This window comes from Salvelinus sp. IW2-2015, unplaced genomic scaffold, assembly GCF_002910315.2.
Source record: "Salvelinus sp. IW2-2015 unplaced genomic scaffold, ASM291031v2 Un_scaffold562, whole genome shotgun sequence".
NCBI lineage: Eukaryota > Metazoa > Chordata > Actinopteri > Salmoniformes > Salmonidae > Salvelinus > Salvelinus sp. IW2-2015.
In genome coordinates, this window is record NW_019942574.1 from 187,836 (window position 1) to 213,293 (window position 25,458).

Here is a 25,458-nt window from a genome sequence, read left to right on the forward strand (position 1 = left end):
ATAGGTTTAAAGTATAAAAAAGTTCCTATTCACAATAAAACAATATTCCACTAGACTTTTCAACATCAGTTTTGGACCTATAATAATATTTTATTCATTTTGTATTTTTAATCCCAGCCCCCGTCCCCGCAGGTGGCCTTATGCCTTTTGGTAGGCCGTCATTGTAACTAAGAATTTGTTAACTGACTTGCCTAATTAAATAAAGGTTCAATAAATAAATGAAAAATAACCCCCCCACCAAAAAAAAAAAATGTTTGAGGTGTCAGGTGAAAAGCAGCTAGAGAACATTTAAAACATGAGCCTAGTCCCAGCTCTGTTTGCTTTTCCAACTCCTGTGGTCAWTGTCAAACCCCTATATGAGTTGGCAAGACGGCACAAACAGATCTGGGACTAGGCTACAGCAACATAGGAGTGCAGAGATAACACAATTCAGTCGCCATCACAAAAGGTAGTAGGACATCATACAGCAAAGATAATTTTTAATGGTCCCAAATATTTCTGAACAACTAAGTATACACTTATGTAAAAGAAAACAAAAAAAAGAGAAGATATGACAAAATTGATCACATCTACAATTCCACTCAATCTTTAATYAAGACGGGATTACAAATTCTTTTYCCCMAAAAATCTGCAGTTTCAAAGGGCAAAAAAGGGTCAAACTAGCTCAACCTACTGAGGTCTTTAAAAACCTGTTCAAGTGCGACTGAAAATGTCCTGAACATGTAAAGGCTGGGTTGTTTACAAAAACAGGAGAGAGGGAGAGAGAGAGAGCGAGAGAGAGAGGGAGAGAGAGAAAAAGAGAGTAAAAAGACAAAGTAAGAAACCGCCGTCTTTTTTCTAATCAAGAGGAAAAACYTCCCTCTGAGTGACGACAATGACATCATCAAAACGAAAAACAGACAGCATTTTCGCCGCGCCGGTGTCTGCCGTCTCCCGTCTGGTCCTAGAAACTAACTTCTTTTAAAAAACAACGTAAAAACAACAAGAAAACGGAGAGAGAAAAGGGGAGGAAATGTAGCGGAGGAGACAGAAAAAAAAAGGAGCTGGGTGAAGGAGTCAGCGTAGGGGGTGAGTGGTGGTTCTGCGTCCGGATTGGCCGGCCCCATTTTGGAGGTCGTTGCRATGTCCTTCCCTGAGTGGGGGGTTGGGGTGGGGCAGTGAGTCATGGTCTGAGCCAGCAAGCTCTTTGGGGTTTTAGTTTGTATGTGAGTGTGTGTGTGGATAAATGTGTCTATTTTTCCGGTATTTTAGCTTTGTTGAATTATAAATCGTCAGTCCGCCCCTTTTATCTGACCGTAATATCGGAGATAGTCATTTCTCCACGCCTTCCTCTCTCGTCCATTCGTTCGCTGCGTTCGCTCCTAGCTCCGCGGCCTCCCGATTGGCACTTGTATATTGGGATTAGTCCGAGGAGACGCATTTCCATTCATAGTCCGCTCCTCAACAAGAGCCCCCATTAAAAAAACCAAGGGGGTGAAGTCATTCATGGTTTTAACAGTTTTTGTTAGTTTCTGTGCCTATCGTGGGATCGGTGGGAAATAGTCTGGCGCTCGGAGCGAGAGAGAACAACAACATTAACGTTTTTTTTWTWTTATTATTATTATTATTATTTTTAGGAGCTCAGCTTGGACTTCTTGGACAGGGGAGGAGTCTCCTCTTTACTCTCGCCGCTCACGTCCTCTTCGTCTTCCTCGTCGTCGTCGGGGTAGTCCACCAGCCCCACCAGACCTCCCTGAGAGAGAGAGAAAGCGAGAGAAGGGGGTGAGAAAGCGAGAGAAGGGGGTGAGAAAGCGAGAGACGGAGAAGAAGGCGAGAGACGGAGAGAGAAAGCGAGAGACGGAGAGAGAAGCGGAAGAACGGAGGAGAGAAAGCGAGAGACGGAGAGAGAAAGCGAGAGACGGAGAGAGAAAGCGAGGAGACGGAGAGAGATGGCGAGAGACGGAGAGAGATGGCGAGAGATGGAGAGAAGAGAGAGGGAGAGTTGAGAGAGAGAGAGGCGAGAGATGGAGAGAGATGGCGAGAGATGGAGAGAGATGGGAGAGATGCGGGCGAGTTGGAGAGAGAAAGCGAGAGATGGAGAGAGAAAGGCGAGAGATGGGACGAGAGGACAGCGAGATACGCGAGAGATGGCGGAGAGATGGCGAGAGATGGCGAGAGAGAAGCGAGAGATGGCGAGAGATGGCGAGAGATGGCGAGAGATGGCGAGAGATTGGAGAAGCGAGAGATGGCGAGAGATGGCGAGAGATGCGGCGAGAGAAGGCGGAGAAGGCGAGAGAGAGCGAGCGATAGAAGCGAGAGATGGAGAGAGAAGGCGAGAGAGTGGAGAGAGAAAGCGAGAGATGGAGACGAGAAAGCGAGAGATGGAGAGAGGAAAGCGAGAGTGGAGAGGAAAGCGAGAGATGGAGAGAGAAAGCGAGAGATGGAGAGAGAAGCGAGAGATGGAGAGAGAAAGCGAGAGATGGAGAGAGAAAGCGAGAGATGGAGAGAGAAAGCGAGAGATTGGAGAGAGAAAGCGAGAGTTGGAGAGAGAAAGCGAGAGTTGGAGAGAGAAAGCGAGAGTTGGAGAGAGAAAGCGAGAGAAGGGGGAGAGAAAATTCATCTATTCAGATCTGATCCTCTGATTTGAAGGAAAACTAAATAACTCCACTAAAGTCTTTACCTACAAACTCTACCAAACACAAGGCCCGGGGGCCACATCAGAACCGCAAGCTACTTTCTTGGGGCCCACAGACTGATATCTGATTCCCATCCAGAGAACTTATTCCCTATTGGACCAATTACGTGTATTACTATCGCATATTACAGGCCACATATCTTTGGAGTAACCATTTTGTGGACCACCTAAAAAACAATCTACATAAAGGACACAACAACTCCAACCACTAACATWGAATGCTAGCAAATATGTTAATGTGCCCCCAACACCACACAAATAATATCTTGCACAATGTGGACATTGCTCAAAATGGCCACCTATAAGAGCAGCAAGATGGGTGTTTGAGACTCCGGCATCAGACTGTGCAAAGCTAGCATACACTGCACCTGTTAATTTGAGATAAATTGACTACTGGTAAAAGTCAGCGGTTGTTGGTAGTGGCTCTGTAAACAAACCCAAAGAGTGGATTGCAGTCTGTCCTTCTCCAGACTGCGTTCAAGGTAAGGAAACAAATGTCAATTTTCTACTATGGGTAAACTATCCCTGTCTTCTGTAAGACCTAAACTACTAAAACACCCCCAAACAAATCACCCCATTACTAGACACAGAACGAAGACAACTGATAAACTGGCAGGGTTACCTGGACTTGTCCAATAAGACATTTTCATTTTACATCAGGAAACATTTAAAATGTTTTCTGTTCTTATGTGCCTTAATGAAAACAACTCAGGTCCCCTTGGGTTAGGTACTACTACCCACCTTTGTGGTGACTGCTGTCGGGGGCGAGCCCTTGGCCCCTGACCCTGGCGATCCTGGGGAGCCTGGGGAGCCTGGCGAGCCTGGCGAGCCGGGGTGCAAAGAGGCGGAGGGAGGCGGGCTGGACAGGCTGGTCTTGGTAGTGGAGCCGGAGAAGGACAGCTTGAAGCTGGGGCTTTGGCGGCCCGACAGACTACTGGACTTGCCCAGGACTTCCTTTTCGTCTGAGTCTTTCACTGTGGGGTGGAGAGACCGAGATAGACAGTTGTAGGCAGTCAGTTTGACCATTTTTAAAGACAAAACTTACTAACTTCTCAGTACATAGAGTATGTCAGCTACTTTCAAATGCATGAGCTGCGCTTAAATTTAGTTAACGCAGAGTAACAGAACCAATTGAATAATCCCAAAAGTACAAATTCCAAGTTAATCCACATGTGAAATACAGTTTTTGGTACACAACTGGCCTGGGTCAAACACATGTTTTGCCAGGAATTCATGCATTCTTTCCCTGCAACTTACGTTTCTTCCTCTCCATGAACTTGCTGATGGGGTCCATGAGGTCTTCGTTCTCGCCGGCGCCGCCGCTAGTCTTGGTGGTCTTGTTGTCTGAGGGGGGCACCACCGCCTCGCCGTCCTCCAGCTCGTCCTCGTCCGCGTTGAACCACATCTCCTCGTCGTCATCCAACGTCCGCGCGTCCCGGCGGAACCTGTGGTTCCTCAGGATCGACCTCATGCTGTGTGAGGGGAGGTGACCAACGGTTAAACCTGACCATGACTGTAGAGTTTATTTACAGATACATAATGAATAGCAATCAATAAAGAACCGGCAGATTCGAAACTGTAATTATTTTTTATTAACTATTGGTAAAGTCAATAGTGGAGGGGCATAAATATAGCGGCCCTCCATGTACTTATCACAAATTCCTCATTTGTTAAGTTCTCTGTATTGTACAGTGCTCTCCGTTACTCTTTTCTTGTATGRTCATTAGCAAAATATGCATGATCCCAATTTTAGATCCAAGATGGCGGCAATTTGAAAAAAGATTGTGCTGATTTGTTGGCACATTGTACCATGTCGCGTGTAGTAGTTTAAACAGTCAGTGGGTAGTGCTAAAACAATCACATATCTGTACATATCCGACATCTTTATCAACGTTTGACGTTAGATCGAGTCAAAAGAAATCGCAGCACACCAAGAACCTTCCAACACAAAACAACCACCACTCACCCGTAGCTAACGTCATCCATTCCCAAAAACCACTCACTCACCCTGTAGCTACGGTAGTCATCCCCAAACAACACTCACTCACCTAGTAGCTACCTGGGGGTCACATTCCAAACAACCACCACTCACCCTGTAGCGTAACGAGTCATCCCAAAACAACCACCTCACTCACCCTAGCTAAGCAGTCATCCCAAACAACCACTCACTCACCCTGTCTAACATCCCAACAAACCCCAATCACCTGAAAGTTAGTCACTCCCAACAACCACTCACTCACCCTGTAGGTCAACGGAGTCATCCCAACAACCACTCACTCACCCTGTAGCTAACGGTCATTCCAAACAACGACTCACTCACCCTAAGCTAACGTGAGTCATCCCAAACAACCACTCACTTCACCTTAGCTAACGGTACACCCAAACCTCACTCACCCGTAGTAACTCAGTCATCCAACAACACTCACTCACCCTGTAGCTAACGGTAGTCATTCCCAAACAACCACTCACTACCCTGTAGGAACGAGTCATTCCCAACACACTCACTCACCCTGTAGCTAACGGTAGTCATCCCCAAACAACCACTCACTCACCCTGTAGCTAACGGTAGTCATTCCCAAACAACCACCACTCACCTAGCTAACGGGTCATTCCCAAACAACCACTCACTCACCCTGTAGCTAACGTAGTCATTCCAAAACAACCACTCACTCACCCTGTAGCTAACGGTCACCCAAAACAACCACTCACTCACCCTGTAGCTAACGTAGTCATTCCCAAACAACCACTCACTCACCCTGTAGCTAACGTAGTCACTCCAAACAACCACTCACTCACCCGTAGCTAACGGTAGTCATTCCCAAACAACCACTCACTCACCCTGTAGCTAACGTCAGTCATTCCAAACAACCACTCACTCACCCTGTACTAACGGAGTCATTCCCAAACAACCACTCACTCACCCTGTAGCAACGGTATCATTCCCAAACAACCACTCACTCACCCTGTAGTAACGTAGTCATTCCCAAACAACCACTCACTCACCCTGTAGCTACACGCATTCCAAACAACCACTCACTCACCCTGTAGCTAACGTAGTCATTCCCAAACAACCACTCACTCACCTGTAGCTAACGGTAGTCATTCCCAAACAACCACACTCACCCTGTAGCTAACGTAGTCATTCCCAAACAACCACTCACTCACCCTGTAGCTAACGTAGTCATTCCCAACAACCACTCACTCACCCTGAGCTAACGTAGTCATTCCAAACAACCACTCACTCACCCTGTAGGTAACGGAGTCATTCCCAAACAACCACTCACTCACCCTGTAGCTAACGGCAGTCATCCCAAACACCACACTCACCCCTGTAGTAACGGTACATTCCCAAACAACCACTCACTCACCCTGTAGCAACGTGTACATTCCCAAACAACCACTCACTCACCCTGTAGTAACGTAGTCATTCCCCAAACAACCACTCACTCACCCTGTAGCTAACGTAGTCATTCCCAAACAACCACTCACTCACCCTGTAGCTAACGGTAGTCATTCCCAAACAACCACACAAAATGAACACCACCAACTCAAACATCACTAGCAAATTTATTCCACCGTCCTCCATCCATTCAATCACATCCACCACCCTCCCATCCTCCTCCCTCTCACCACCTCCCCTCCACCACCCCCTCCACCTCCTCACCTCTCATCCTCTCCCTCCCTCCCACCCCTCCTCCCTCTCACCCCCTCCTCCCTCCCTCCCTCTCTCTCCCACCACCCTCCCTCCCCATCCTACAGTAGTCTTATTACCCAGAGGGGGAATCCTTTGCACCACATAGTAAAACATGAAAACATGAAAACATATACAAAAACAATATCCTCCAGTTTGGGGTTGCAATATATTACCTGTCCAGTTGGCGTAATATATACCTGTCCAGTTTGTGTCAATATTACCTGTCCATTTGGGTTGTCATATATTACCTTCCAGTTTGGGGTTGTCAATATATACCTGTCGTTGGGGTGTCAATATATTACCTGTCCAGTTGTGTTTGATATTACCTGTCAGTTTGGGGTTGTCAATATATACCTGTCAGTTGTGGTTGTCTCAAATATACCTGTCCAGTTTGGGGTGTCAATATATTACCTTTCAGTGGGTGTCAAATAATTACCTGCCATTGTGGGTGCCAAATACCGTCAGTTTGGTTTCAATATATTACTGTCCAGTTTGGGTTGTCAATATATGTACCTGTTCAGTTGGTTCAATATATTACCCTGTCCAGTTGGGGTTGTCAATATATTACCTGTCCAGTTTGGGCTTGTCACATATAACCTGTCTCAGTTGGTTGTCAATATATACCTGTCCAGATTGGGTTGTCATAATACCTTCAGTTTGGGGTCAATATTTACCTTCCATTTGGGTTGTCAATATACCTTCTCAGTTGGGGTTGTCAATATATACCTGTCAGTTGGGTTGTCCAATATATTACCTGTCCAGTTGGTTGCAATATATTCATGGTGTCATAATACCTGTTCAGTTTGGGTCAATAATACTGTCCTTGTTGTCAATAATTACCTGCTTCATTTGGGGTTGTCAATATTAACTGTCCAGTTGGGTTCAATATATACCTGTCCAGTTGGGGTTGTCAATATATTACCTGTCCAGTTTGGGGTTGTCCTGCCTCTCCCTCTGCTGTTCGTAGCGCAGCTTCAGTCCTTTAAAGGTCTGCACATAGTTCACGTCCTCCAGAGCCTTCCAGTAGTTCTCCACTATGTGGGCCGTCAGGGACTTCACATCCTCCTGGGGGGAACGGGAGAGTATAAAGGGAGAAAGAGAGAGAGGGAGGAAGGAGGGAGGGAGGCAGGGAGGGATGGGAAGAGGGAGAACGTACCAGTCTTGTTTAATACAATGTCCTGTGTTATGTATATATACGCACATTAGTATGTGTTCTCTAATGAAATGTGTGGATTCGGCTATTTCCAGCCACACCTGTTGCTGACTGGTGTATAAAAATCAAGCACACAGCCATGAAATCTCCATAGACAAACATTGGCAGTAGAATGGCCTTACTGACTTTCAACGTGGCACCGTCATAGGATGCCACCTTTCCAACAACTCACAGTTAATCAAATTTCTGCCCTGCAAGAGCTGTGGCGGTCAACTGGAAGTGCTGTTATTGTGAAGTGGAAACGTCTAGGAGCATCATCTGCTCAGCCGCGAAGTGGTAGGCCACACAAGCCCACAGAACGGGACCAACGCATGCTGAACGCGCAGCGCGTAGAAATTCTCTGTCCTCAGTCGCAACACTCATTACTGAGTTCCAAACTGCCTCTGGAAGCAGCAACAGCACAATAACTGTTCGTCAGGAGCTTCATTAAATAGGTTTTCTTGGCCGAGCAAACGCACACAAGACTAAGATCACCATGTGCAATGGCAAGCGTCGGGGCTGGAGTGGTGTACAGCTCAAACATTGGGCTATGGAGCAGTGGAAACGTGTCCTCTGGAGTGATGAATCAAGCTTCACCATCTGGCAGTCCGATGGACAAATCTAGGTTTGGCGGGTGCCAGCAAAATCCCATACCATCACACCTCCTCCTCCATGCTTCAGGGTGAGAACTACACATGCGGAGAACACCCGTTCACCTACTCTGCGTCTCACAAGACACGGCAGTTGGAACCAAAAATCTGAAATTTGGACTCATCAGACCAAAGGACAGATTTTCACCGGTCTAATGTCCATTGCTCGTGTTTCATGGACAAGCAAGTTTCTTGTTCTTATTGGTGTCCTTTAGTAATGGTTTCTTTGCAGCAAATCGAGCATGAAGGCCTGATTCACGCAGTGTCCTCTGAACAGTTGATGTTGAAATGTGTCTGTTAGTTGAACTCTGTGAAGCATTCATTCAGACTGCAATCTGAAGTGCAGTTAACTTTAATGAACGTATCCTCTGCAGCAGAGGTAACTCTGGTTCTTCCTTTCCTGTGGCAGTCCTCATGAGAGCCATTTTCATCATTGATGGTTTTTGCGACCACTTGAAGAAACTTTCAAAGTTGTTGAAWTTTTMYGGATTGACTGACCTTCATGTCTTAAAGTRATGATGGACTGTCATTTCTCTWTRCTTATTTGAGCTGTTATTGCCATAATATGGACTTGGCCTTTTACCAAATAGGGCTATCTTCTGTATACCACCCCTACCTTGTCACAACGGATTGGCTCAAATGCATTAAGAAGGAAAGAAATTCCACAAATTAACAAGGCAGACCTGTTAATTGAAATGCATTCCAGGGGACGACCTCATGAAGCTGGTTGAGAGAATGTGTGTGCAAAACTGTCATCAAGGCAAAGGGTGGCTACTTTGAAGAATCTCAAATATAAACACTGTTTTGGTTAATACATGATTCCATGTGTGTTATTTCATCATTTTGATGTCTTCACAAGTAATCTACAATGTAGAAAATAGTTTAAAAATATCAATAAATAAAACCTGGAATGATTAAGTGTTCTAAATTTTGACTGGTACTGTATATAGATAACATTTTTTGCACAAATCTGTTTACATCCCTGTTGGTGAGCATTTCTCCGTTGCCAAGATAACCCATCCACCTGGCATATTAAGAAGATGATTAAACAGCATGATCATTAAACAGGTGCGCCTTGTGCTGGAGAAAATGAATGTCCACTAAAATGTGAGGTTGTCACACAACACAATGTCACAGATGTCTCAAGTTTGGATGGAGTGTGCAATTGGCATGCTGACTGCAGGAATGTCCACTAGAGCTGTTGTCAGAGAATTTAATGTTAATTTCTCTATCATAACGTGTAACGTGTAACCACACCAGCCCAAGACCACACCCAGCTTCTTCACCTGCGGTATCGTCTGAGACCAGCCACCCGGATAGCCGAGGAAGTGGGTTTGCACAAACTGTCAGAAACTCCCTCTGGGAAGCTCATCTGCATGCTCGTCATCCTCACCAGGGTCTGAGTGCCCCACGGTGGCAGTGGGGTTTCGTTTTGGACTGGCATAAGCTACAGACAATGAATTGCAATTTTATGATGGCAATTTGAATGCACAAGAGATACCGTGAACAATCCTGAGGCCATTTGTCGTGCCATTCATCACTCCATCACTCATTTTAGCATGATAATACACGGCCCATGTCGCAAGAAACTGTACACAATTCCTGGATGCTGAAAATGTCCCAGTTTTCCATGGCCTGCATACTCACCAGACATGTCACCATTCAGCATGTTTGGGATGCTCTGGATCGACGTGTACGACAACGTTTTCCCAGTTCCCGCAATATCACAGTAACTTCACATATCCATTGAAGAGTAGGACAACATTCCCAGGCCACAATCAAAGCCTGATCAACTCTTTGCGAAAGGAGATGGTGGTCACACCAGATACTGACTGTTTTTCTGATCACACACCTACTTTTCTTTTTTTTAAGTATCTGTGATAACAGGTGCATATCTGTATTCCCAGTCATGTGAAATCCAAAATAAGGGCCTAATTACTTTATTTCAGTGTATATATTTGAAAATTACAATAAAAGTTCAATCACAAAAAGATGAGACATCGGAAGCGGAAAAATACTCACACCGCGGACATACTCAAACATCTCTATGAGGCTGAGTTCATGAGGTTGTAGCGTGCGCCGTTGTTGAGGAAGGCCTTGACCACGGGCTCAAACAGGAAGTTCCTTATGATGTAGCGGTTGTAAAACTCGTCCTTCAGACCAATGATCCGCCGCATGAAGCGGCAGCGCGCCTGAAATAGGAGGTAAGGGGTGGTGGAGGAGAGAGAGGGGTGGTGGAGGAGGAGAGAGGGGTGGTGGAGGAGAGAGAGAGGGTGGGTGTAGGAGGAGAGAGGGGGGTGGGAGGAGAGAGGGAGGAGGAGAGGAGGGTGGTGGAGGAGGAGAAGAGGGTGGAGGAGAGGTAGAGGAGAGAGAGAAGGGGGTAGAGGAGGAGAGAGGGTGGTAGATGGAGAGGAAGTGTAGATGTTGTGACAATATAGCTTCCGTCCCTGTCTGTCCAAAGCAGAGTTAGACCGAGAGACTCCGCACAACACCTGCCACCCAAATCCAGCCGTGCTAGCTGACAGGCCAAGAGACTAGTCTATCATGTTGACTTTTATGTCTAAGGGAAGGTGACGTCAATTGCACGATGGCCGTTACTACTATCGCTAGATACAAACTAGCTAGTGATTTCACATCAGCTACAGTGCATTTGGAAAGTATTCAGACCCCTTCCCATTCTCAACATGTTGTTACATTACAGCCTTATTCTAAAAAGGATTCAATTAAATTGTGCAAACCCACAGTTTCCTCAGCTATCCGGGTGGCTGGTCTCAGACGATACCGCAGGTGAAGCCGGAAAGTTTATTTAATCCATTTTAGAATAAGGCTGTAATGTAAGAAATGTGGAAAAAGGAAAGGGGTCTGAATACTTTCCACATGCACTGTATCACTCAGGGGGAAGGGATCTGATATAGGCTGAAGCATGGGCTTGGTCCACCTGTATTTACCCCATTGGACAACATCCTGATTCATCTTATTATTATTATTATTATTATTATTCACTCAAAAAAAGGTTGATTATTTTGGTTTCTATTACAAAGTAGGGCTATGTCATTGCCGGTTGTAACCGCATTTGTAAAACGATGCCACTCTAGCAATTGAAGGAGTAGAGAAATAAACGTGGCGACAATGGAAAACTGGGATCACCCTCTTTATTAACAAAGGCCAAAACGGCTTTCAAAATACATTTACAAAAACTGCTTTCGAAAGTGTTTTCCTGTGATTGCATTAAGAATTGCTGTGCATTGACTTCATGTCAGAATACATGTKTCCCTCCCTATCCCTAGGTAAACTGTTCTTCTATGGGGCTGTCTGATTTAGTTTTAATAACAGCATTAGATGGCAGAAATAGTAGCATTGGACAGTTCCATCCTGAGAGAATGACTTAGCCGGCAGCTATCGTAGGCTACACGCCGCTGCCACAGTGATGTGCATTATAGACCTGTTAATTCCCTTCATCTGAACATCGGAGTGTCCRCAAACAATCGTGCATGTCAGTTCAGTGCACACAGTGTAAGAGAAAGTAAAATATTTGAGATATACATTTATTTGGGAATATATTTCGTAGAACAGACATGGGTATGTATTAGTCCAAACTGATCTGATAAGAAAAAAATAATCTAGAATCCATGAGGGAAACCCGTCGTACTAAAAGTTACAGGCTGACTACACCGCGTGCGCGAATGTTGCAAAATGTTATTCAATTATTGCACCCACACTGCTCGCGCGCGCCAACAAGCGTCTGCATTGCCACGGGCTGAAATAGAAGTCAGTTCTATTTCTGACGCAGATTCCCGCTGCAAGTCCTGTCTCTCCCATCTCCTCATTGGTTTATAGAAGCAGGTACCCACATGCCATCTCCTCATTGGTTTATAGAAGCAGGTACCCACATGCCATCTCCTCAATGGTTATACCCACGTGGGTGACTGAAAGACGAACGAGGTCAGTGGCGGTAATGCACCTAATTAATGAAAGTGGCCAATCGCAATATAAAGTCAAGAGAAGAAAAAGCCTAGGAGGAGAGAGATGTATACTAGAAACGATTCGGTTGACCGTTTTATGTGTGGATTAATTGGCAGAGTATAGGACCTTGTGCATTTCAGGTAAAATAACAACTCAATGTCTATATCCCAGGACAATTTAGCTAGCAACAGCAAGCTAGCTAAAAAGGACAAATTAGCTAGCAAGTGCAAGCTTGGTGTGTGGTGAGACTTTTTTTGTTGCACTGAAACATGCAAAGAAAATCCCTGCTAGGGGGAAATGCAGGTTAACTAATTAAACAACAAAGAATATATTCTACATGATCAGTCTCTGTGTGCAAAATAAAAAGTGGTTAATGTGAACTTGACTCACAGCTAAAACATGTAAAGAAAGCAATCTAATGTTATTTGTTACCTAGACTTTACCGCAAATTAGAAAAAACAATACAGTAATATTGCAGTTAGCCATGACGCCTTGGACAAAGGAATGCTGTTACCATGACGGCCTTTATAATAGAACGCTTGTTACCATGACAGCCTTTAAATAGAATGCTTGTTACCATGACGGCCTTCCAATAGAATGTTGTTACCATGACAGCCTTTACAATAGAATGCTTGTTACCATGACAGCCTTAATAATAGAATGCTTGTTACCATGACAGCCTTTATAATAGAATGCTTGTTACCATGACAGCCTTTATAATAGAACGTTTGTCACCACACACACATAAATATTCACTTGGGGAAAAACATCTTCAAGTAGAAATAGAATGAAACAAACAGGCATTCTATTGTTGCTCTATTATATGGACACTATATAGACATTGATCAAGTGCACAAGGCTATATGTGTGCAAAAATAACATTCACAGTTAAAAAAATGATAATCTCCCCTCATTCACACGTGTTACTGTCAAGTTCAACACAACAAAAGCAATATCTTTGCTACACATTACACATTGTAGACTTTCTGCCTGTGGACATCTGTTCTACAATGTGCCAGCAAAGTAGAAAGGTAGAAAGATGTGGTGTTCCTTTTCACCTCTATGGTGGCATCCAGCTTAAGCCAGGCCAGCTCCAGCTACACTTTAACCCTCAATCCACTTGTTGAACAAGCAACACCTCATTTTCACCTAATTCTCTCCTTCTGAAAATTAACCACATACTTTAGAGGGAAAACATTAGTTACAGATCGTGTTAGTTCGTTAGCTAGTAGCTAGTGAACATTCCAGGGTCCAGTAAGCACTAACGTGTTATAACTTGAGGAATGGCAAGGAGTCATCAAAGCCCCCTCCCTCCCAAACTTTTCTCATCGGATCTACACGAATCACGTAGTCACTATTTTGCATTCAAAATATATATATAGGGGACTCACAGAGGCCAGGAAGGCGTGCTGCGAGGCGGTGAGCACCAGGACCCGCGTAAGACGTCCTTGTTGATGATGTAGTTCTTGAAGTGGTAGGTTGTGCTCCACGCAGAACAGCCAGCAGTCCAGGATCAGAGCCAGCAGCTGAGACGTCTGGAAGTCATCTGGGGAGAGAGGTGGTTACTGTGTTTGGGGGGGTTCATAACTATCATAAAGCACTCACAACATATACATACACTGGCTCATATGGTGAGTGTGTGGTGTGTTGTGTGTAAGATTGGTGTCATTCACTCACACATACAGTAACTCATCTCAGGTGAGCGTGCCTGTATGTATAACTTTCAGTGAATGTGTCCGTCCTCATGATAATCAGAACTCACACATTTACAGTGGGCCATGGACAGGTCAAAAATAATGTCATCTTGGCACGCACGCGCACAACACACACGCACACAGGGATTGATGACTCTTGGCTCTCTCTAATTCTCTCCTCTCTTTCTTTCTCTCTCCTCGGCTAGGACCATACGTCAGGACTACCGGCATGATGACTCCTTGCTGTCCCCATCCACTGGCCTTGCTGCTGTTCCAGTTTAACTGTTCTGCCTGCGGTTATGGAACCCTACCTGTCCAGACCTGCTGTTTTCAACTCTTAATGATCGGCTATGAAAAGCCAACTGAAATTATTCTGATTATTATTTGACCATCTTGTCACTTATGAACATTTTGAACATCTTGGCATAGTTCTGTTATAATCTCCACCCGCACAGCAGAGGACTGGCCACCCTCATAGCCTGGTTCCTCTCTAGTTTTGGCCTTTCTAGGGAGTTTTCCTAGCCACCGTGCTTCTACACCTGCATGCTTGCTCGTTTGGGGTTTTAGGCTGGGTTTCTGTACAGCACTTCGAGATATTAGCTGATGTACGAAGGGCTATATAAAATAAACTTGATTTGATTTGACTCACCTTTGCTGAGTTTGTCGTCTGTGGTGTTGGCCAGTAGAGGAGCAGAGAGGATGTGCATGCAGTGCTTGTAGAAGAAGCTGAGGAACTCAGTCTTCTCCGTTTTCTGCAGGAGGACCAGAGACAAACTGTGAGTTACAAACACTCCCAAGCAAAAAAAAGCTTCAACAAAACACAGGAGACCTACACCAGGGGTTAGACGAGAGAGAGGCCTCGTCTCCGGACGAGAGGAGAGGGGTGTGAGAAGGAGCTAGACTTTCGTTGGTGAGGACCAGCATGTTCCCGGGTGAGGGTTGTTAGCTCAGGGTGAGAGGTGAAAGGAAGGGTGAGARGTGWRAGGAAGGGTGAGARGTGWAAGGAAGGGTGAGAGGTGTAAGGAAGGGTGAGAGGTGTAAGGAAGGGTGAGAGGAAGGGTGAGAGGTTAAGAGGTAAGAAGCGAGAAGCTCTACTCACGTTGGCGGTAGCCAGCATGTTCTCAGGGTCCACCAGGGTGCGCAGCAGGCCCATCAGCTGCACGGCGCCACCCAGCTCGGGGTCCGTGTCACAGATCATGTGCTCGATGATCAGGTTGATCAGCAGAATGTCCTGGGAGAGACACGGTGGGAGATACAAGAGAGACTTTAGACAGACACCATTAGCACTGCTCCCCTAGGGACAGATCTGGGATCAGCTTTCCCTCCCCCAAACCTARCCAGTAGTGGGGGAAATGCAAAAATGACCCAAGATCAGCGTCTAGAGGCAATATTACCACTAGCACTCATGCTACCTTTAAAAACACATAGGCGACTCAAAGAAGGTCAGACCGGATGACGTGAAAACTTGTGGACTACCCTACGTTGCTTGGCCGTTTGCCTGGCTGGCTGATTTGAAGAACATGCTAGCTTAGCTACATCCAAAATTCCAAACTGAACAAATATGGCACTTTGAACATCCAAACTTCCTAGCTACACTGTAGGTGATGTTGCTAAACATATCCTGATAAACATTGAAATGAGCCTAGTTATTGTTTTAGTTGGTCTCACGACTAGTCTTATGCTAACAGAAGCAAAAGGTTCAATGTTTAGGCATCATTGTCTCTTGCAAACAATGACATCAGGTTTCCGCTGGCATGATGAGTCGCCTATGTGAACGCAGCATCATGCACAATGGTGGCGTTCCAGGTCATTTTTATTGCAGTCAAGCTGTGCAGATTACAAGGATTCAAGATCAAAGCCTGAAAGGTGTGTAACGTCTCAGGAATCTTTTGATGGGACATAAGCCTAGAAATATTCTGAAATGCACAGCAGTGCGACAGCAAAAAGAACAACCTGGAACGTCACCCTCACAATGTTCAACCAGTGGTTGGAACGGGTTCAGGGAACAGAACCGAAAACCGGAAAATAACGACATTGAGGAACGGAAACAGAACCGAAAGTGATCTCTAGTATTCCGGAACAGGCCGTTTTTTTGGTTGTTCATATTTGTCCCATTTCGATAGTCATAACTCTTGAGGTTAGCATCTCGAATGTCCTACTAATGGGAATGCAGGGTGTATTCATTAGACAAACACCGTAGCAAATCCAGTTCCAAACATTTTGCAACGGAAGGTGTTTAAACAAATGGAAAGCATTTGTTGATGAAACGAGAGTTTCTATTGGACAGCGTACTGTTGAAGTTGGAGTTTACATACACCTTAGCCAAATACATTTAAACTCAGTTTTTCACAATTCCTGACATTTAATCCTGTAACAATTCCCTGTTTAGGTCAGTTAGGATCACCACTTTATTTAAGATGTGAAATGTCAGTATAATAGTAGAGAGAATGATCATTTCAGCTTTAATTTCTTTCATCACATTCCCAGTGGGTCAGAAGTTTACATACACTTAATTAGTATTTGGTAGCATTGCCTTTAAATTGTTACATTTGGGTCAAATGTTTAAGGTAGCCTTCCAAAAGCTTCCCACAATAAGTTKGGCGAATTTTGGCCCATTCCTCCTGACAGAGCTGGTGTAACTGAGTCAGGTTTGTAGGCCTCCTTGCTCRCACACGCTTTTTCAGTTCTGCCCACAAATTTTGGGATTGAGGTCAGGGCTTTGTGATGGCCACTAAAATACCTTGACTTTGTTATCCTTAAGTCATTTTGCCACAACTTTGGAAGTATGCTTGGGGTTATTGTCCATTTGGAARACCCATTTGCGACCAAGCTTTAACTTCCTGACTGAGGTCTTGAGATGTTGCTTCAATATATCCACATAAATTTTCCTCCCTCATGATGCCATTTATTTTGTGAAGTGCACCAGTCCCTCCTGCAGCAAAGCACCGCCACAACATGATGCTGCCACCCCGTGCTTCACGGTTAGGATGGTGTTCTTCGGCTTGCAAGCCTCCCCGTTTTTCCTCCAAACATAACGATGGTCATTATAGCCAAACAGTTCTATTTTTCTTTCATCAGACCAGAACTGTTTCTCCAAAAAGTACAATCCTTGTCCCCATGTGCAGCTGCAAACCGTAGTCTGGCTTTTTYATGGCTGTTTTGGAGCAGTGCCTTCTTCCTTGCCGAGCGGCTTTTCAGGTTTTACCTTTACTCGTTTTACTGTGGAAACAGGTACTTTTGTACCCGTTTCCTCCAGCATCTTCAGAAGGTCCTTTGCTGTTGTTCTGGGATTGATTTGCACTTTTCGCACCAAAATACATTCATCTCTAGGAGACAGAACGCTTCTCCTTCCTGATCGGTATGACGGCTGCGTGGTCCCATGGTGTTTATACTTGCGTACTATTGTTTGTACAGATGAACGTGGTACCTTCAGGCGTTTGGAAATTGCTCCCAAGGATGAACCAGACTTGTGGAGATCTACAATTTGTTTTCTGAGGTCTTGGCTGATTTCTTTTGACTTTCCCATGATGTCAAGCAAAGAGGCACTGAGTTTGAAGGTAGGCCTTGAAATAGATCCACAGTACACTCAATTTACTCAATGATGTCAATTAACCTATCAGAACCTTCTAAAGCCATGACATCATTTGTCTGTCAACAATTGTTGGAAAAATTACTTGTGTCATGCACAAAGTCGAGTCCTAAACCGACTTGCAAAACTATAGTTTTGTTAACAAGAAATTGCAGAGTAGTTGAAAAACAAGTTTTAATGACTCCAACCTAAGTGTATGTAAAATTCCAACCTCAACTGTACGTCCCTCCCCGCTTAATTGTGTTTGCTTATGTTTGGTTCATATTAAAACACATCCCTGGTATAGGTGAGAGCTGTACTCACGTCGTCGTTCTGCTGGGACTCCTGCATGACAAACTCTCGTACCATAGAGGGGTTGTACTCCACCAGATAGGAGAAGATATCAGTGGCCGCGCCACGCACCTGCACATCATCCATCCCCTGATGGCGCGCACACACACACACACACACACACACACAAACACACGACATCAGTCACAGAACACAATGGAATAGAATATTACGGAGTAGAACAGATTAGACTAGAATAACATCATAAGTAGTTAGTCAAGGAAAAAAAACATCTGAATTTGTTAGTAATTGTTAAAGGCTGATGACACCTTAGTACGCTGGTCAAAAAAGATCAGTCAAATGCTTGAGCGGTATTTGATTTAGTTTGCCTGGTCAAATGGAACGCTTCCAAAAGTTATTTGACCATTTCTGACCCTGACGCCTTAATCAACTGATGTTGATTGATTGATTTTATTCCAGTGTCATACACCTATTGGTGGTCAGCTCACATGGGCTTATAAGTAACACTATTAATTCTTTATGTGCACAAAACTAAAATTACACGATCGCTAAAAACTGCACAATTTAAACACTTCACCAATCCCCTCATCCCCAAACACGTGTAAATACAGTACTATAAATTGGGCCTTCCTGTATTATACGGATGTTAAAATGTTTATTCTGTTCTGAGACATTTACTTTATGTTCCTATTATTATTTATTATTGTTGTTGCATTGTCCAGAAGGAACCTGCAAGTAAGCATTTCATTGGACGGTGTATGCCATACATACAACTAATAAAACGTTAAAATTACACACAGACCATAATCATGGCAAGAACAGCTGCCATTTTGTCACATTTGACAAACAATACATTTCTCCTTCTCCCCAAGACTATGAAAATAAAAATCCTCAAACACTTTCAAGTATTTGTCGTGTATGACCCAGGTCTGGAGTGCTGTGTGGGCTCTCACCAGTACCACCTCTAGTGCAGGGAGAATACCCATGTTCGACAGTGTCTTGAAGAAGGCTTCTCTGTTTTGAGGTTGTAACGTTTGGGAGAAGGCGCAGAACTCCTTTAGGAAGTTTACCTGTGGGGAAGAGAACTTCATGTTTGCCAATGACTACTATACAATGTGTGAGAAAGGTGGTAATAATTGTCCATTTTGTCCAAATAAACCCTTGTGCTTGATTCACATTACAAGGCCAAGCCCCACCGGCCTGGTAATGCGACCTAGTGGGAGTCCGGCATTAGTTGCGTCTGTGCTGATGTCAGTTGGCGTACCAGTTCGTATCGCTTGTCGTCGTCGGTGGCCTCGTCTGTGAGCTGTGCAAAGAGGTCTGTCAGGAACTTCTCATCGTCCTGACCGTGAAGGAAAGAAAAACAAGAGAACAAAGGATGAGGAGGATGATAACGGCATAAAGTTGTACACGGACACAGATCTGTCCGTTTTTGAGTTTGACTCCCAAATGGCTATGGTTGGAGAGGGTTTAAACTGATCATAGATATGTGCCTATGAAGGTAATTTGTATCTGAAGCTATCATGGTCAATAGGTCTGCTGATGTTTAGCTGTCCCAACATGCCGTGTTTACCCTGGGGTTGTTTCAGTAGGCACGAAACAAGAGAACATCTTTCCAAAAAGAGGAAGTACTACCCGTCCTTGTCCAATAAGAACACTCATTTTAACTTTTAGTTGAAAAACATTTGAGCTTAACAACCCTGACTCACTGTAAGAGGAAGTTGAAAACCGTTTCCTAGATAAAGGACCTTTATGAGAAGTCCTAATTAGTGATGGGGGGGGGAAATGATTGTTACATAGCGGCATATTTATTTACTTATATTGCAAAAAAAAAAAAAAAACATTAATCACGGTATTCTTTTTGTGCTAGTGGGCAGTACCTGTGACAAAACTCTGTTTCCTCCTATAGCACCTTCTCCTCTTTTTAAAATGGTGAGTCAACATGTTTTCAGCTCTTATTTCCATGACTGATCAAAACCTCGTTTTGGAATGGCTCTCGTTTATCCCACCGCAGCAGACATATAGTGAGAAATATGTTTGGAACATTTAAAATAGCAGAATCGAAATACATTTAGAGTTGTAATATACCGAACAAAAATATTTAAAAACGCAACATGCAAAAATGTCAAAGATTTTTTACTGAGTTACAGTTCATATAAGGAAATCAGTCAATTGAAATAAACTCATTAGACCCTAATCTATGGATTTTTTACGACTGGGAATACAGATATGCATATGTCGGTCACAGAAGGAAAACCAGTCAGTATCTGGTGTGACCACCATKTGCCTCAAGCAGTTTGACATCTCCTTTGYACAGAGCTAATCAGGCTGTTGATTGTGGCCTGAGGAATGTTGTCCCACTCCTCTTAAATGGTTGTGCGAAGTTGCTGGATATTGGCGGRAACTGGAATGCGCTGTCATTCACGCCGGTCCTGAACATCCCAGACATGCTCAATGGGTCACATGTCTGGTGAGCACGCAGGACATGGAAGAACTGGGATAATTACAACCTTGAGGAATTTTGTTCAGATCCTTGCGACATGAGGCTGTGCATTATCATGCTGAAACATGAGGTGATGGCGGCGGATGAATGGCATGACTATGGGCCTCATCACGGCATCTCTGTGCATTCAAATTRCCATCGATAAAAAGTAATAGTGTTTGATGTCCGTAGCKTATGCCTGCCCACACCATACCCCCACCATGTGGCACTCTGTTCACATCAGCAAACCACTCGCCCACACGACACCATACACATGGTCTGCGGTAGTGAGGCCGGATGGACATACTGCCAAATTCTCTAAAATGACGTTGGAGGTGGCTTATGGTAGAGAAATGAATTCAATTCTCTGGCAAAAGATCTGGTGGACATTCCTACAGTCAGTAWGCCAATTGCAAACTCCTTCAAAACATCTGTGGCATTGAGCTATGACAAAACTTTAGAGTGGCCTTTTATTTTCCCCAGCACAAGGTGCACCTGTGTAATGATCATGCTGTTTAATCAGCTTCTTGATATGCCACACCTGTCAGGCTCACTAGTGTATGGACAATATCTGGGATCTTTTATTTCAACTCATAAAACATGGGTCCAACACTTTACATATTGCGTTTATATTTTGTTCAGTATACATATTGCATCAGCACCTAAGTAATTCCTAGTCACAACATTTTTACCATAGTTAGCCTAGTTTCAGAGTCAGCAAATTAACTTTTCTTATTGGACAAGCCCAACTAGTCCCTGGCTGCTTCAGTCTGCTTTCTTCCCTTTGGTGCCTGATTAACACAGCCCATGTCTGTCCGTTTCCCCCCAAACAGCATAACTTGTTTACAAAACACTCTGCCGTTTCCACGGAGACTACCGTACACAAACAAGGTGTGGAGTTGACAGTGCAAAAACCATAAGGTCACTTGACCATAAAAGTAGCCAATCATTGACCATGGGTACAGCACATACAAGACAAACTAAAAAGCACACGCTTCCTTTATAGTGAGAACACAMAGCATATATAGACTTTATCTGGTGCCTCTGTACTGATACAAAGGCTGACCATTTATTTTAGTTCCAAGAGGTTTGGTTAGGGCCAGGAGAATAAACCCGGCCAGAGAAATCTCTGGGCTCTAGGTATGGTTCATATAGCCTGGGTACCAGTCTCTTTACTAGCTAATCCACTTCCTGTACTCCATGTCATGTGCCAAAGAGACTGGCCTTTCTGCCATCTTCAAATACGAACACTATCAATAATGAGCTTGAGGAGATCACCCTCACAGTTATCATCCAATCACAACGATTATGCAAATATTGGAACTACCACTTTTTCTCTTCATAGAACATGTTGGTATCTGGTTGCTAAGCAACAGTTTGTTTGTCCAGATGAAACCAGTCTGTCAAAAGTTTCTAGCTCACATCTAAATGCATAACGCAATTCAAATCACAAATTGCCTTAAAATACAACAACTTGCCTAGCTAACAGCTAAATGTTTATTTTTGACTTTGTTATAAATTATAATTCTATTTCAGGCTCCACATGTCATCATGGTAAATATTCAATGTTATTTCCAACAACCAATGAGCAACTCCGCTGTAAATCCAGCACATATTGAATGTTGAGATTGCCGAAAGGCCCGTTTATTTGCCAATGACAAGGAGTGGAACGTAAGCGACTGGTACTCAGACTGGGGTTTATATGGCTATCATAAGAAAAACTCTACGTAAATAAAAACCAAAACACAGAAATCGCTGACATTTCACCATTACGGCACGCTCCCTGCTCCCCATGTGTACACCTGCATGTGTGTGTGTAGCACCTTACTCTGGCCTATGATGTCCTGACTGTGGCCACTTAATTCAAATCAAAATCAAATCATATTTGTTACATCCTTGGTAAACAGGTGCAGACTAACAGTGAAACGCTTACTTRCGGGACAACAATGCAGAGATAAAATGTTACTAATTATAGAAAGAAAGTAACGAGGAAAAAATACAAAACATGTTTGTGTTCACTGTGCATGCTGGTGCCATCCCCGTGTCCCCACAGACTCACCTGCAGCATACCCACGATCTCCACCTTGTTGAAGAAGATGAACGAGTGCAACGTGGAGAGCATGTTCTCCTCGAACACCGACGGCGTGGGCAGCACCATGTCCTGGATGTACTGCACCCGGTACGTCTGGTGGATCTTGGCGCGCAACTCGGGGTCGCCGATGGGGATCACCTCCTTGAAGCGGGCAGTCTTGGTGAGGAAGTCACGGTGGCGCCGCGGCGCAGCCCCCAGCACCGGGTCGTGCTCCAGGCAGCCAATCACGTCCATGATGCACTCCTCTGAGAACATGACCTCGAACAGGGCCGTGCGGTTCAGCAGGAAAATGCCCTTGACGATCTCGTAGAGGTGGTGGAGGCCGTCGGCGTTCTCCAGGTCCTCGCACTGGCGGAAGAGCTCCAGGAGCTTGCGGATGTAGCCCTCGTTCTCCACAGCCAGGGCCAGTTTCTCACGACGTAAGGGCGAGGGGAGGGAGGAGGCCACAAGTTCTGCGAGCTCCTCGAGGCGGCCCAGCTCGCAGGGTGGGAGCTCGAGCCCCGGGGAGGACATGTCGTCGAAGCGCTCCTCCTCCGACTCGTCCACCAGCTCTTGGGTGATGTCCACCGACGGGTCCTTGCCCTGGACCTGGTAGAGATGGGACGGAGACACGGGAGTCAAAAATCACATGAACAAACCAATGAGTTATAACAGTACAACATTAGCGACAGAACAGAGAGAAACACGAGTCAAAACACAATGCATGAAGGCATTAGTTATACATGAACATGCATGCTCTAACCTTTCAACCATACTTAGAAATGTAGAAAAATAAATAAATTCTCTCACATTAAGTGAGTGCTAAACATATAATTATACTTCATTRTTAAGGGATTTTTGGCTTCTAGCCTCAAGACAATAGAGTTGAGTATGTTCCACCTTCATCTTATGCTCACACGCACGTACACACACACAGAGAGAAGAAAAGTGGGATTACCTGACAKATTTTCTCCCAGATCTCATCGCAGCCGGCCTTCTCCTGGAAGCTGAGGGCCAGGTCATAGTTCTCAGCCTCCGACCATACTATCAACGTGTCCTGATGGAAAGAGACAAAACAGCACTATTACTATCATAAATACACTGTTAGAATAAGACAGGAAACATTACGCTAACATTCAAGAGTCTTCATCGAGCAAGTGACTGACCTGTTGTTTCTGGTAGGCTGTGTTTGGGTTTATCTTCGATTCCAGCAGTAGGGAACCTGGGGATGTGAAGAAACACAAAGTGAGTTAGCGGTAACACCAAAACTAACATGCAGCTTTGCACAAAGATTTCCACAGCTGAARTGGACGCAGCTCGCTGCTGCAAAAGGACGGCAGGGGGCTAAATCGGGAGTTGTGTATCTCAGCCCCTCTTTGGGTGGCTGTGGGGACAGTGTGATTATGTAACTGTAAGGCAATAACATACTGTTTAGATGCATTTACAACAGGGGCCTGGCTGAGATGGGGCATGATATTCCATGATCACTTCTAGCTATGTATTTGTATCTTTTAGTGCACATAGTATGAAGATTCAGGGTCGGTGACTTGTATAGGACTCAAGGGCTCAATGGACCACCCACTAATTAGATATCGAGGCTCCTCTTTTGACGGTCTTCATAATAGTACACAAAAACGAGTCTACGTAGTTTGTTTACAGATAGCTAGCTAGGTGTTATCAACAACATCGTGACATGATCAGAACAAAGAGTATAGAAATCAATCAATGGTTGTGAGAATTAGTGAGAGTATAACAATACTTTTACCTGACTCACCATCGCTCTCCGCTCGCACCAGCAGAGACATGCCTTTCAGCCGCTCTACATAGCCCGAGGAGACGTGTCCGGTGCCGCGGTCGTCCCATTGTCTGTCCTCGTTGAGCGTATAAACTTTGACTCGGCGGCGGGTGTCCGTCATCTTGGCAGGTGGTCGTGACCGCTTTCCCCAGCCGACTTCTGTTTACCTTGCGCCGCAACGCGCCAACTCTACCGACTGCCTAGTATGGTGGTTGTGAGGATCAACTACTGTAGATCCACTTATTCAGAAGATTTCAAAAACTAGATTAACTAGCTAGTTATCACAGTTCGCTATGTGTAGCTTGCTACAGATGCTAGCTGGCAACCACAAAACTTGTCTCGCGCAAAAGCCTACGACGCGTCCGTTCGCGCTGTCTAGCAGATCAGTYAGCTCGCTAGCTACCTACACATTCTCCTTCAGAAACTAGCTACACAAACAGTACAACCATAGACCAAATAATACGTATATAAACTAGGTTCGAATGGGAAACATTCAGTGTAATATTATGGCTGTTAGAGGACTTCAGCTATAGTACACTGAGATAATTGCTGTATGCTAGCTAGCTAGCTATCTACCGGAGCTAACTAGCTAGCACGTTAGCTAGCTAGTCGGCTAACTGCCTTGCTACATTCAACATCTTATGAAAACAGTACATTATTAYACATCGACAAATACCATACACCGGTTACATTATTGCCCGTTTACGAACCGCAAACAGTGTCGTTAAATGTAGCCCGACGTTTCCGATCAGCTATACGGCTTTCTATAATACGTTAGCTGCTAGCTAGCTATTTCTTTCCCAAGTGTTCCGCCATGTTCTGGCTCCGGGCCGCGGAGAAATCCGTCTTTCTCACTGGGTGTCCTTGCATTTCAAAATGAGGAAGACCATCAAGCTGTAATCGTATAACTCCCCCCAATGTTATGTTTCACATACTAACATTATTTGTCATTCATTTCCATCATATTGCTTATCTAGATAATTGTTAACTACAGCTTCTGTGACCATTCAGCCATCTTGGGTCCCTTCAGAAAGTCAGTACGGGGTTTCCAGCACAGCAACAACAGGGCAGCACAATAGTATCCAGCTGCAGCCCCACAGTAGCCTGTCACTAAAACCAATACTATCTCCATCTACAGGCCGTGGTTAATCCCTAGTACATACATGTGAACTTTTTCTTTCCTCCTTTGCTAACTTTAAGGAAAGGGAGATAGAGAAGGAGGGGAGGAAAGAGTGGTAGGGATGGAAAGGAATCTAGGAAAGGAGGTAAGGGAGTTAGGAAAGGAAGCTAGGAAAGAGCAAAAGATAGGGAGTTAGAAAATGGAGTGAGGAAAGCGAGAAAGGAATCTAGGAAAGAAAATTAG

General features: G+C 44.6%; 1 protein-coding gene across 1 annotated transcript; it reads right to left on the bottom strand.

The window, feature by feature from the left end:
- Positions 1-462: 462 nt before the first annotated feature.
- LOC112068543 (serine/threonine-protein phosphatase 4 regulatory subunit 3-like) lies at positions 463-25,201 on the bottom strand. Its single transcript, XM_024135695.1, is given in 18 exon segments — positions 463-1,732; positions 3,416-3,648; positions 3,932-4,146; positions 7,291-7,433; positions 10,233-10,261; positions 10,264-10,402; positions 13,565-13,611; positions 13,614-13,654; positions 13,656-13,719; positions 14,517-14,619; positions 14,967-15,098; positions 17,760-17,876; positions 18,701-18,817; positions 19,012-19,089; positions 22,289-22,909; positions 23,259-23,357; positions 23,467-23,522; positions 24,075-25,201. Coding segments are annotated over 18 exon segments (2,496 nt in total). The 5' UTR covers positions 24,217-25,201; the 3' UTR covers positions 463-1,612.
- Positions 25,202-25,458: the final 257 nt, after the last annotated feature.